The 14,862-nt window shown below is 32.9% G+C and overlaps 1 protein-coding gene across 1 annotated transcript; it reads right to left on the bottom strand.

Moving 5' to 3' along the window:
* Window positions 1–2,469: 2,469 nt before the first annotated feature.
* Window positions 2,470–11,312, bottom strand: LOC111085320 (crustacean hyperglycemic hormone-like). The gene is made up of 3 exons (XM_022383356.1): window positions 11,214–11,312; window positions 3,904–4,124; window positions 2,470–2,681 (listed from the first exon to the last, which is right to left on the bottom strand). The coding sequence occupies exons 2-3, from the start codon at window positions 4,122–4,124 to the stop codon at window positions 2,573–2,575; spliced, it is 330 nt and encodes a 109-aa protein (XP_022239064.1). The 5' UTR covers window positions 11,214–11,312; the 3' UTR covers window positions 2,470–2,572.
* Between the last annotated feature and the right edge of the window lie 3,550 nt (window positions 11,313–14,862).

The following is a 14,862-nucleotide window of genomic DNA, read 5'->3' as shown; positions in this document are numbered from 1 at the left end:
AAACATGTTCTTCATGTTTAACTTGATTTATGGTTTAGTGGATTAGAAGTGGAAACATGTTCTTCATGTTTAACTTGACTTGTGTTTTAGTGGGTGAGAAGTGGAAACATGTTCTTCATGTTTAACTTGACCTGTGTTTTAGTGGGTGAGAAGTGGAAACATGTTCTTCATGTTTCACTTGACTTATGGTTTAGTGGGTGAGAAGTGGAAACATGTTCTTCATGTTTAACTTGACCTGTGTTTTAGTGGGAGAGAAGTGGAAACGTGTTCTTCATGTTTAACTTGATTTATGGTTTAGTGGGTTAGAAGTGGAAACATGTTCTTCATGTTTAACTTGACTTATGGTTTAGTGGGTGAGAAGTGGAAACATGTTATTCATGTTTAACTTGACCTGTGTTTTAGTGAGTGAGAAGTCGAAACGTGTTTTTCATGTTTAACTTGAGCTGTGTTTTAGAGCTTAAATTAGTTCTCCCAAGAATTTCTCCGATTTCATTAATACAAGGAAACTGTTTATTAGTGGAAAGAAGGGTTTAAGTTGCAGCACTGTTTGTCATAATGGTAAAACGGAATGAGGAAATGTCTAAGAAACACACAAATAACTTAGGAGTAAAGGTTAACTATTAATTATTATAGCTCAGTTTTCTCACCTAGAGCTATCAAATGTCACGGGGAAAGTATATGACTTTTGAAAATGCCTTTTAGGATTAACGCAGTCTTTTATACAGCAAAATGTATAATCCATTCACATAGAATGTTCAATAATATTTTCTCCTCTAGGTAACTTATAGTAAACTTAAACTGAAAATGTTCTTGCACCAGCAACGTATGAAACAATTATACATTGTATGGTTCAGTTGTAACGTTGTTTTTAGTTCTTTTTCTTCAATAGACCACATGATTAAACAAGACCTCGATAAAAGGTTCCAGGGAAAAGCACGTGTTAGGGTAGGTGGATGATCCATGTTTAAGTCAAATTTAAACAGAACTCTTAAAGAACGTCGTACATCTCGGTTTAAGTTTATTAATTTGATAATTTATTTTAACATAATGTCAGTAGATCCTACTTAAAATACAAACTTTTTTTTCTTTGGGGTAGCATTTCCCAAACTTTTGTCATCCACGTCCCTCTTTAATAAATATGGTTCCTTGCGCTCACTCCCCCCCCCCGTCTTTTCTTTTAAATGAGTGAAAGAGTGAGTTAAGTGACGAGATATAATATACGGATACACATTAAAATGCCATATGTGTTTCTATAATCATTTATTATTTTCATTAATAAAAAACATATTAAAATGATTAATTATTCATTATCGCACTACTGATTCTACCATTCCCCCTCCCCAAAAAAAAGATCATTTGCGCCCCACATTTTTGGAAACTTAAGTGATCTGTTTTAATGACACGTATTAACATTTAGACTACAAGATCACGTAGAAATAAACTTGTTTGTGTTTCTTTTTCAGCCAAAATCGTATATAAAACATCTTAAGGCATAACAGAGTTGTAATTAAGCTGTCGAAAGTACCGATTTCCTGCCATACTTTCAAACAAATTGAATGTTCTCAGAAATTTTATTGACATTTTGGATGGCAATTTGGAAAAATATAGAAAAACGTATAAGTTGAGATCTCTAATATGAGTATTTCCATTTAGTTACGCGTTTAACACTGTAGTGCTTTCAAAGTCAAGCAACCAGAACATGCTAATTTATTTATTTTTCTTCGCTAAAAATTGAAATAGATGTAAGCATTATCACTTTAAGTATAAAAACTATATTGATTTTTTCTAAATATTATTTCATTGAAATCGAATGAACGTTACGTGTGAATCCTTCCGAGTCTATTTTTTTTTGTAAACTTGTCCTAACATCGACAAAAGATACATAACCTTTAAGAACAAGTTTTTAAAAATGTAACTAAGATACCAACTTTTTTCATTATATATTAAAGTTTCTTTGTGCATTAAAGTAAATGCGATGCTAATATGGAACGTTATTTGCAAGATAGTCTTGCATCTAGGTTAAACTTTAGGTTTATTTTATATATATCTAGGTTTGTCTTAGGAAAGGTAAGTAAGTGAATATGATTTTAATCAAGAATTTTGTTAAATACACAACTAAAAAATGAACAGAAACAAATGCATTGCTGAAACTCAACATAAAATTTTATTTCAATCTAAAAACGAAATACTTCAATATATGTACACATTTAAAAATACACATAGATAAATATTGTATAGATTACAACGCGTGTTATATAAGTTATTTTTACATAAGTGCGAACAGTGGAAAATGATGACATTTTGCGTACAGATTGCTAAACCCTGAGCCTATATATATATATATATATATATACGTTAAGAAAAACACAAAACCTTTTACCAAAATATTCAAGATCAACAAACCCTAATCTCTCAGTCTAAACTGGAGTTTATAGGTTAAATAATAACAAACATGTTTTCACTAGTGAGGTAAAACGTGCATTACATCTATAATTCCTCTATATCGAGTAAACTTCTTACGGTAAATGACTGAGTTCGGTTAGAACATCAGGGAAACAATTAGCCTTGGTGTTCACTTCCCATACAAAACGTCAACCATCTTGATCATATTCTCCTTCTCAGATTGCATGAGCAAAACCTTCAAACAATCGTTAAACATACTGTTCTTGAAGCAGTTAGACCTAGAATGGAAGAAAGATTATTTTAACCTGTCAGTATGTAGAGGCTCTTGAACAGTTATTGTTATGAATTTCGCGCAAAGCTACACGAGTGCTATCTGCGCTAGATGTTCCTAATTTAGCAGTGAGAGACTAGAGGGAAGACAGCTAGTCATCATCACCCACCGCCAACTCTTGGGCTACTCTTTTACTAAAGAATAGTGGGATTGATCGTCACATTATAACGCCACTACGACTAAAAGGGTGAGCATGTTTGGTGGGACGAGGATTCGAACCCGCGACCCTCAGATTATGAGTCAAGCGCCCCAACCACCTGGCCATTCCGGGACTGAACTTCCCGTGCATGTTATGTTTTTTTTATATTGATAACGAATAAGATGGAAGTCAGGTAGCTATATACATTTGTACATGTTTCATTATATTTTTATCATTTAATCTAAAATCAGTTGTTTTTATGGTACATTTTAAATATTTGTTTGTGTTCAAACGCCAAAAAACTACCCAATGGATACCCGTACTGAGACATTCTGCGGGTATCGAGCCCTGATTTTTAGTGTTTTAAGCCACATTTCCCGCTTAGTCATGATGGGGGGCATTTTACACATAAGATATTCTACGTGTATATTGTCTGCTTATTGTTATCATTTTTTAAGCAAAAGATATCATATGATATACACACATTTGTATTGTATTAAATATGGATCATAAGCAATGATGTTTTAATTAGAAAACGAAGCTAGTTATTACTGCCTTAGATTTTACAGTTGTAACTGAAGAGCTCTCTTGTTTTTAAGGACTGCAATACAGCCATATTTTCATTTGGACAAATAACAACAGAGTTCAATCTGAAATATAATATATAAAACCTGATGAATCAGATTACAAATAACAACATAATTCAATCTGAAATATAAAACACATTAATATTTGTATTAAAACCTGATGAATCAGAACGTAGTGATGCTTAAACTTGATGGATGATAACAGGAAAATGTTTTGAAAATGGATAAAATATTTTCATTAAAATCAGATGTGACGTGATATTGAGAGAAATATTTCTGTTAATTCTGACAACAACAAAAATCCCATGAGAAGTAAATTACAGGTAAGACAATAATTTTACCAAAGTGTTATAAATCACAAAACTCGTTTTCTCTATTGAACTCATATAACAGGCCAAAAAGGAATATTGAAATTGCTTTTTTTTGTTTTGTTTTTTACTTACCTGCATTCCTGATGTATGAAGGGATCTCGGTAAACATTGTAACACTCCTCACAGGTACGTACCAACCGGGCGAAAATGGCTTTGTCAAAATTTCCCATACATCCCAGCTGAGCAAAACTTCGTTTTTGAATAGATTTGGTTTCGGTTACTGTTGCTAGGAGCAACATCAATATTGCCAGAGTGGCATAAGCGACGAGGTAGTAATTTTGTTTTAGCGTCATCTGTTGATGATAAAAAATGAATAATACATTTAAATCTCAAACAAAGTAAATATCAAAATAGCTATTACTTGTCGGTTTTCAATAATTTAATCAAAAAACTCAACAGAAACCTAGCTAATGAACAGCAATCCTCGAAATATGACAAATGTGCTATGAAAATAATATTAATTTCCACGAATTTTCATAGTTTGCCTATAGAGGTTTCACATGTCGTCTAATTATTATTAAATAATTAAGATGAGTATCAAAATGTATAAATGTCGGTTTTGTTATTTGAATAAAGAATATGTTTTACACACTTACAAGTTTAATGGCTAATGTTTACTGGAGGAATGAGGGTGGAAGTATCGAAGTGCAGCGAGTGCAAAATTATGTGGGAAGGACAGATGATACTTAAAAAAAATTGTTTTTGCCTGTTTTGTTTTAGGACAAAGTCACATTAGGCTGTCTACTGTGTCCGCCGTGGAGTATCGAACCCCGGATTTTAGCGTTGTAAGTCCGTAAACTTACCGTTGTCCCACCGGCGGACAAATCAAATTCAATTGGGCATTATAACTAAAAAAAGCCTTGAGGAGAATATTAAAGAGCATGTTGCCACTCCTCCCCCAAATATTAACATAAGTGATATTAAAATAATCTTATATGCATTGGACGTCTGATGTGGAAAATAGAAATAATTATAATAAAAACGCGATACATAAATTAATAATAATAATGCAATGCATAAAGTAAAAATGGTCTCTGTCAACTGGTTTGAAATTAGGGAAGGTACAACGTTACCTGGGTTGCACATTAACAAATGTTTGCGATGAGACATCGCAATTGGATGAAGGACACCTTTTACTTGGCCGGTTCTAAGCTTCTCTAGCATGAACATAAACAGATTAATAATGAAAACATTTTGATCATGCGTAAAGCTAAGGTTTCAATTTTAAGTAGAAGAAGAAAACTGAAATTTTAGAACAATAAAATGTGTGTGGCTTAAAGTGATCATAGTGGATTCAAAAAAGTTGTTTTGATTTTAATAACGGATTTTTTCATAATTCAGCTACGTAGATTTTGAAAATAATATTAATTTTTTTCCTATCACGTAAGGAATTTTCACAAATCGAGAAGAAGAAAAAAACTCTTACTTAGATCAAATTATTATTATTTCGTTTACCAAAATGAACATTTATTATTATTATGTTTGTTAAAAAAAAATACAAACAAACTGAAGAAATTGATGTTAAATGAATATAAATCCTCATTCATCCTGATTTTTTTGTGTGAAATCTACGTCTTTTAGACTCAAAACTACGTGTTGTGTTCTTTCTTTTATGTATTGCGTTATCACATTTTGTGACAAATTTATACGTGATGGAGAAAAATGGATATTATTTTCGGAATTAGTATAGAGGAGTTACTGTAGAACTTGTAACAATTTCAAGACAATAAAATCATCGCAAGCCTTTGTAATTTACATATTTGAATTATTTGATTCGAAGGTTACCTTAAAACAATATTATTCAAACAATGTGTAAATGTGAAGTATTGTGAAGTATATTCTAGAGTCAAAATTACTATTAAGTATATGTCATTAGAAAGACTTACAATTTTGTTCTGAATAAAAACATGATTGGAGCAAACCAGGAGGCGCCACTGTAACACCAAACTGAAATAGGCTTATGTAACGAAAGAAAGTAATTTATAGAGAATAAAAGTTGTAGACCATTACTCCAACTAAATAACGTATATGTTGCCTAAAATACGAATGAAATAAAAACTTAATGAGCTTACCCGATATGCAGCATGAAAACAGTTGATCAGACGGGTTAGTTTTGTTTCTTCTGGTTATATAAGTATTTATACGTTCTCAACTGAGTGAAATAACGACACGCAACCCAGCTAGTGCACCCTAAGTAGGGCAGTGTCCATGGCCGATGTTAGGTGAGAATTGTGTCATAGAAATTACGACTAAACCTTTATGAATATAGAGCAACGGGCCAAGGGCAAACGATATATGTAACTACTTAGCGGCGGAAGAGAAAAACAAATAGAAACGATGAAACGTCTTTCGAAGGAAGATAAAACTATATGAATCAGGTAAGCTTAAAGTTATAGAAATCTTTATAAAACAGTTAAAACCATTTAGATAGAGAAGAAGAGTTGAAGTTCTATATTATTTAGAGAACTTTTACTCGATAAATAATAACTCATTTTATAGTAACATTACAACAGAATAAGACAAATATTCACACCTCAGTATGATGTCAATAATTATGATTATTTTTGTTCTGGAAAGCAGAGTAAATTTAAATGAAACATTCCTGTGGAACACTATTTCTACCTATACATCTTAAACACGTAAGAAAGGTTAACATGTAAAACTGACTTGTAAAATTTGTGATATTTTCATTAATCTGGTAAGTTACTATATAGTTTGTTGGCACAGTCTAGCTGCATTTATTTAAAAACTTCCTAATATGTTTAAAAAAATCAAATTCATAAAAGTTGCAAATCTTTATTCGTTACCAATTTATCAAATGTGAAACTTTGCACTGATTAGGGCAAGGAAAAAAATGTTAACTACCGGTATTTCACTGAAGGTCCCATTACTAAGTATGGCCAAAGAATGAATATAAAGTGCCGACACATCACTAAAGGTGCCATTACTAAGTATGATCAAGGAATGAATATCAGCTACCGGTATATCACAAAAGGTCCCATTCCCAAGTATGGCCAAGGAATGAGTATCAGCTACCGGTATATAGATAAAGGTTCCATTCCTATATATGGCCAAGGAATGAGTATCAGGTACCGATATATCGTTAAAGGTTTCATTCCTAAGTATGGCCAACGAATGAGTATCAACTACCGGTATATCGTTAAAGGTCCCATTATTAAGTATGGCCAAGGAATGAGTATCAGCTACTGGTATATTGCTAAAGGTTCCATTTTTATATATGACCAAGGAATGAGTATCAGCTACCGATATATCGTTAAAGGTCCCATTATTAAGTCTGGCCAAGGAATGAGTATCAGCTACTGGTATATCACTAAAGGTTCCATTCCTATATATATGGCCAAGGAACGAGTATCAGCTACCGATATATCGTTAAAGGTCCGATTACTAAGTATAGTCAAGGGATGAATATCAACTACCAGTGTATCACTAAAGGCCCCATTATTAAGTATGGCCAAGGGATTAATATCAACTACCAGTGTATCACTAAAGGCCCCATTATTAAGTATCCAAAGAAGGAGTAATTTAGTTTTAATCTATAAACACCTTGTTCCGAAGCTTGTATTTTGTCTTTGTCGGTGTTTTAATGCATGCTTGCGTACATTCAACACGAACTCATTAGGATTGTCAGCAGTCTTCCACTCTATACTTACATCCGGTACAGCAAGTCAGAATTTATTTTCCATTTTAAAGATATACTATGTTTACCATGAAAATGACCAGTGATAATTTTAATCACATCATTATTAGCTGACTTAGTACTGGTTTCCTACAAGAGGAGTATACAATAGCATCTGATCTTCAACTCGTCTTTTGTACATCAGTGACGAGATCTTTCACTCAATTCTAGAGCTCATCAGGTATAATATATAAAGCTTTGATTGAAAAGATAACTTATAAATATTTTACAATACATCTAGTTTAATAGTTTACATCTTAAATTGCAATCGAAATAAAAAAAAAGCTGAAACAGCGTAATATAAAATGAAATTTAAAACACCCTTTCGCAAAATGGTAGCGTTATCTATCGGCTGTCTAATAATATGTAGTGTTTGAGCTGGTAAATCATGAAATATTTCTTTTTATTACCCAAGTAAAACAAAAAAAAACCATTACGTCAAATTTCGTGATTGATCATAAGTTAGTGTTTTTGTATGTAAATGGTGCACCGTATCCAGAGCATCAAAGTTTTTCAATAAATGAAATAGTTAACATCAACTTTCAGCAAAAACAACTGAAACCTCTCTTTAAAATTTAGTTCTGACGTAAGAATTAATATGTAGTGTGAAATATCACCTACTTGGGTTGTAATCACCACGAAAATTAGCAGGACGCATTCACAGACATGGTTGTATGTTACAAGTCTCATTTAGTAACAGCAGCGACAAAAGTCACTTCAGAGCAGTTGGTAGAGTTTATAATGTTTGAAATACGGTTATTAAAGGAACTAACTATATAAAAGTATTGAGATAGGTCTTTGCTTCTGAAATTCCAAGTGTCACCTCTGTGTGTGTTTAGTGATATATACTAAACAACGACTGTATTTTATTCAACTTGTTACAATAAGTATTACCTTCGTCCCACACGATTATATTCAACCAGAACGCCACCTTTAGTAGCAGATACGCTAAACAGTGAGAGATTCCAGTGTTCATACTTAATTTAGAGCTGCTTATGAGATGAAAAACAAACAGTCAATAGCACTTGTCATCTTTGCGGCTGCACTTTACAGAATACCGGAATTTACTGCCACACTTATAACACCTGAGCCTAAAGTTTGGAGCATGTTCAGCAGCATACTGAATATGTTTAGCTCGGCACGTTAAGCATTAAGCAACGCCAAGCCCCAAGTTACATAAAAACTAAAACCATCGTAATGTGAACAATATACACATTCGTTCGTTCATGATATTAAGAAATCACATAAAGATTTAAAAACTGGACAAGTCAGAGGTGAGAAACCTGATAGCCCTAGCACACTATCTTGAAAGGCAACCTTTCGTCTTTCATAATTCACCTCTGAACGAGGAAAGTATATTTTCCAAAAGCTGACGATTATCAACGTTCTTATTTTGTTATATATATCTATAATTAAACACTACCACAACAACCTGTTTACTTCGTTTCTGTGGGTTGTTTGACCGTGTGCTATTACCGCAGGACAGGCAATGGAAATATTAATCTGATGAATACCTTTCAGCATACTTATTTTTTCCGTAAGACCCAAACATAATTATAGTGCAGATAAAGTGTAAAAAAAAAAGAAAAAAGACGCTGTGAACGAGAAGGGTAACGTGAAAAACAAACTTCAAGGACTCCTTTGGTTAACCATCACAGTTTTCCTTTCACAGTCTAGAAGCAGTTTGGAATGTTCAAAAATAGTTCTTGAATCTCATTTCAATATGACTGTTGACGGTTAATTAGAATTTATTATATATCTAAATGCCAGAGAAAGGTAATATTTCTGGGAATCAAAAGTTATTGATTAGCTTTTAAACTGAGGTGTAGTTCGGTTTAAAGACACGAGGAGGCTAAGAGTTTGTTTGTTTTACATATTAACGCAATGCTACACAAAGACTGTCTAGCAGTCCCCAATTTTGAACTGATAGACAAGCGAGAATGCAGCTAATCAACAACACACGCTACCAGCTCTTGGGATACACTACTTGAATAATGGGTTTTTGACTATCAAACATATAACGCACCCATGGTCCTAACTGAAAGGATTTTGTGGCGAAGAGACATAAATCATGGATTCACAGATCCACAGTCTGGCACACTAATCAATAGGCTACACCCGACACTTGGCTGAAGGAACAAACAAAGGAACAAAATTAATAGCCATATACACAAAATTTAGTCTCATAATAATCGTTTATGAGCACAAAAATATTTCATAAATGTTCATAAAGTTCCTTTAAATATTAGAAAAAGTAAAAATAAGATGAAAAAAATAGATTAAACTAACATCCTCAGCGTTATATTTTCGATAAAAGGGATTTATTAAACTATTACACGATAAAAAAGCAAATTCCGTTTCGTGACACTTTCGATGAAATATAATTATTGAACTAACTTTCACAGCATGTTTCGTTATGCCTGCCAGCTAATTTGTCTGCCAATCACTCGTTAATGGCGTTTCATGCTGTTATTTGTCCCAAGGAAGCATCTTAGGTTTCGCACGTGACTTTATTTGTTAGATTTCGTAATGATAGAGAACAGGCGGTACGACATTTTACTTTTTACTAATTGATAATTCAGCTTTAATTATTTTATAGTAGCTATTATCACTAGATAAATATGTTGTAGTTATTGTTAGTAATACGTATTGCTACTGTAATAATTGAAATTAATACAAATTCATGAACTAGTAATTGCTACTAGTTAATACGCCTGTTGTGGTAATTTGTGATAGTACATAACCATGCTGTATCAGTTGTTTTTTACAGCATAATGAAGTTATTATTGCTTACATATTATTTTAGGATTGCAGATTAAGTGTGTAAGGTGCTTATAGTTTTGGTTTCAGTAACGTAGTATTTTATTGTATTTTATATATGTCAGCCAGGCGTTGACTAGTGGTTAGCGTGCAGGGTTGCGGATCGAAAAGATCTAAGGTTTACGACGCTGAACAAGTTTTAAACATTTAGCTGTGGGTGTGCTATAATAGTAATAGACAAACTCGTTTGTCGGTCCTAAGCCCCTGTGGCGATGGGTGTGGTTGATTGGTTGCTCTCTCTCTCTCTCTAGTGATTAGTTCAAAATTAGGGACTACTATATCTGAAACTTAGGGGGTCTTTCACATGACCGTTTAACCCACGTGGGCACAATATGCCCTTTAAAATACGAAATTTCATACGTGGCATTTATTTGAATTCTTGTCAGTTTGGCTGTGTGAAGTAAATATTATTCACAATTTTTTATGCAATGTGTTATAATTATGGGAAGCTAACGCTGCTTGCAGAATTATATTTTTATTTTATTTCATCATATCTTCAACCTTCTTTAACGTCAATTGAATAACAGACCGTTGAAGTTTAAACTTGAGATTAATTTACTAAATAATCACCACTATTATTTGATCTTTTTTACACTAATCGTTTTGTTCTTTACATAAAATTAAATAAATTTTATTATTATTGCTTATTATAATTAAGCCAATCATAAACTTTGAAAACTCGTATTACATACATATATACTGTTCAGTTTGAATCTATCTGTCCATTTTTGTTGATAGAAGAGCTAGACCCTGGATCATAAGAACATTCAAGGTATTTAAATATATAATTAAATTTCACTGACAAAAGTTATTCAAATAACAAATCCAAGTGTTACATACTTTCCCAACTGTCTGGAAAACGTACCCTCTTGGGTTTTACTGTTTTTCGTAAGTTGGCAACCCACGTGAATAAGAAAGTCGCGTGACAACAACCTTGGGGTGACGAAAGTTCTGGAATCACGAGGTTCACAGATTAACGAGGAGCAGATAAATGGAATGGAATCATCACAATGGAGTTCTTATATTTTAGTGAGAGAAGCAATCCACCAATAAGATGAAGAGTGATGAAATAAGGGCTTGAATTTTATTGGTCCGATAGAACCTGATTTATAAATACAAAAAAGTAACTATAATGACGTAACAAGGTACATTACTCACTTCAGTATATAAATTAATTATACAAAAGCTCGTACATGTTTATGGCGCCGTATTGGATAGAAACGAATAGCATGATTACGCCAGTAGTGGCCCCTGAACAACTATAATTACTGTAGAAAAATATAAACAAATTAAATATTGAAACATTTGAACAAAGAATGTCGGACATGCTACTGATATAAATGTTCTTTGATGGAAATAATCCTCCTACATTTGCTACCTGTAGCAACGTTGAAGGAGTTGAAAGACATAAAAGTGTCTGGGAAAATATACAGGTTTTACATTACCAAGACGTTTATATTATTGTCTAATAAATTTGACATCGGCTTACACTTGAAAGACCTTATAGGCTTATAAAGGGGTTGGATACATATAAATACTTTATGGGTGACATTGTGAAGGAGCCCATTTTATAAGAATTTGATATTCGAGGTGAAAAGTACAACTAAGTTAAAATTCCCTATGTCGAGTTGTATTTTTCAACAGTTTCACTGCTAATTTATAGATATTCGTATTGCTACAATTACAATGTATTCTTCAACCAGAGTTAGTTTCTAAAACGTATACTGCAATATCCTATTAGTTGAAAATTCACTAATGGTATTTGCCACGGTCCAAAATAGGACCTATCCAAAATTCCTATCCAATGAAATTTTAACACGTGCTCCATAATACACTTCCATCGTGCATGCATGCATGGGTCTCAAAAGGTGTTCGAAAACATTAATGTGTTTTGGGTGCAATACTCTGATGAGAGTTAAATGCATAAGTGATAAAAAAGTTTGATATTTATTATCAGGGTTATTTGAAACTTTTAGTACTAATATGAAACGCAACACGATGTTCTCATGAAACTGATTACTTATTATATTACACTATTTCAACGTGAAATTCTGTAACATGTTTTACACAAACATTATGTAATTACGATACGCGTATCCTACAACATGGGTAGTTCAAACTTAACCGTCTTCGTGTGAAATTCTTTATATATATATATGAAAATTTTATAACTTCTGAACTACATATTACAGAAAGAAAGCAAATTAGTGATAGACGTAAATTGTATAGTATAGTATGTAGATGTTATGATAAAATTGATAAATTTGGAATAAAACATAATAACAGCTTTCTAAAGAAGTAAAACAATTTATGTATTCCTATATTATGTATTCAAAATAAATAATACCAATTTAATATTGTCAAGTACATGCATAATGTGCATGATTATAAACATAAAGAGTAAGATTGCATATAGTAAAATAAATATCGTATTAATAAGTGACAGTTCAGTTTTCAATTTCATATGTTCAAAGTACATCTGAGACGTAATCGTTTGATAGCGTTGATCAAACACTTACAACTCTGTCGACATTTATCATAGTTGTGATCAGGTATCGATACGACGACGTATCTGATAGTCCGTTATCTGTATTGTGATATGTAGCTGCACAGAATGAACATCTGTAATCTCAAGAAATGTCGATAATTATCGATATATTTCGATTTTTAACTTGCTCTACATCCAATATGGCGTCACTCTCCTCCAACCGGAAGTTGTGACCTCACACACATTAGGTCTTTAGCACAAATTTTTATTGGTTGTTTGTTTGCTGAAAGGGTGAGCATGTTCAATGACTGGAATCGAACCCTCGATCTGCAGATTTCGATTCGAGCACACCAACAACCAGGCCATGCCAGGCATGCAACTTTTTGTGATTATAGTTTCACACCCGTTTACCACATAATCGGTTACATTGAAAACTGACTTTGATGTATACACTTATTTCAGTACTAATTATTTGTACGTAAAAAAACATAGCTATAACATTAAATTATATTATTACCTTTCAAGCCAAAACGGAATCTCTGGATAGATTAACCTATGAAGAAATATATATAAAATATTCCTTTATTGATGGTGTTTAAAAAGCTATTATTGTCCAATAAATTCTCTTTTACTTAAATACATTTTTTATATTAAGAACCAAGTAATTATTTTATAAATGTATCACTAGAAGAACGAAGGAATACGAACAGTATATTTTTCAGAGTTAAGAAAACAAGTAAATGTTTTACATAGAGATTGCAAATATCAGAGCAACGTATTCTGGGGACCATGGTGCATCTCTGAAAGAAATTTATACTACAAGAAAAACGAAGAATATATTCTTGAGAATATAAAAACAAGCAGAAAATGCAAAGATAACACTAATAAGCATCCGAACTTTCATTATATTATTTTATTTGGAAACCTTAGGCCTTTTTGTGCAAACATTTTCCTGTATTCTTCGGTTTTTTAAGAACTATCAGGACTTTGCATGTTACCATGTGATGTCAGATGACAGTTATAACACGTACTAGTAAATGTATATACAGTACGTTATGTTAAAACGATTTTGAATATGCAAGTCACGTGACAACCACAGCCGATATAAAGTCATGGTGGAACGGAATACATCATAACTACTTATTGGCATCGTTTGACGTTTCATAGATAATGCAATACCACCGAAAATTAATTGCTTTGAGAAAAGGTATGTTACAGCCATTGCGGACAAAAAATATTCATAAACTCAGATCTTAACGATGTGTTCAGATTGGAGGTTTAGAATTTCCAAGATGGGGATGTTTCTTGTACTTAAAGAAATTGGAAAAAGAAAGAAGTATCGATTAACGTTTGGCACCATAACCATCCAGAAAGAAACGTGTACCTCAATTGTGGTAGCAAAGTGCTCATCTTGTAACAGATGATAATCCACAAACACAAAGGTCAGTGGCAAAATCCGTCCACGTGCCGCCCCAAGCTACAGTACCTAATATACTGATGAAGGATCTCTGTCTAGAAACGAGGCCAACAGGGAATGGGTTCACTAAGGTAAGGTTTCCAGTTATATCCCTAGTTCAACCATTGCGTACCTCAAGCAGCTGGAGAATGAAACTGTTATTTATGTTATTCCACACGAAGCGCCTATGGAATTTTGCGTAATCAGAATGTTAAATTGAAGTTGGGAAACCGTTTTGCTCTTACACTAGATAGATTATAGAAAGCATGAAGTTAGGAGTGGTGTGCTTTGGACATAACACCCGTACCATTGATCCTTTTGCAATGGAAACTATGATGCTGGACTTTTGTCAAGATTCACGACCGTCAGATAAGGTATGACCAGACGTGGCGACTTGGATCGTAACGATGCTGTGAGGCTCAAAAGTAGTTTTAATATAGCGTACTCAACTTCTATACCCTTTGTTTTTTCGAAAAGACGTTCCTACGGATCTATGGATATGAGAAGCAACAAAAATTAGATATTAGCACTGACTAACCTGCAAAGGGAGATTTGTCACTTTTTTATATT

Source organism: Limulus polyphemus, unplaced genomic scaffold (genome assembly GCF_000517525.1).
Source record: "Limulus polyphemus unplaced genomic scaffold, Limulus_polyphemus-2.1.2 Scaffold329, whole genome shotgun sequence".
Classification (NCBI taxonomy): domain Eukaryota; kingdom Metazoa; phylum Arthropoda; class Merostomata; order Xiphosura; family Limulidae; genus Limulus; species Limulus polyphemus.
Note: the sequence above shows the minus strand (reverse complement) of the source record. Positions and strands in the feature narration are given on the sequence as shown.

Bases quoted from the DNA above. Each gene is read 5' to 3' on its own strand.
- LOC111085320 (XM_022383356.1), bottom strand. From the start codon at position 4,124: ATGACGCTAAAACAAAATTACTACCTCGTCGCTTATGCCACTCTGGCA. The intron at 2,682-3,903 runs GTAAGTAAAAAA...CTTCCATTCTAG, and splicing joins TTCATACATCAGGAATGCAG to GTCTAACTGCTTCAAGAACA.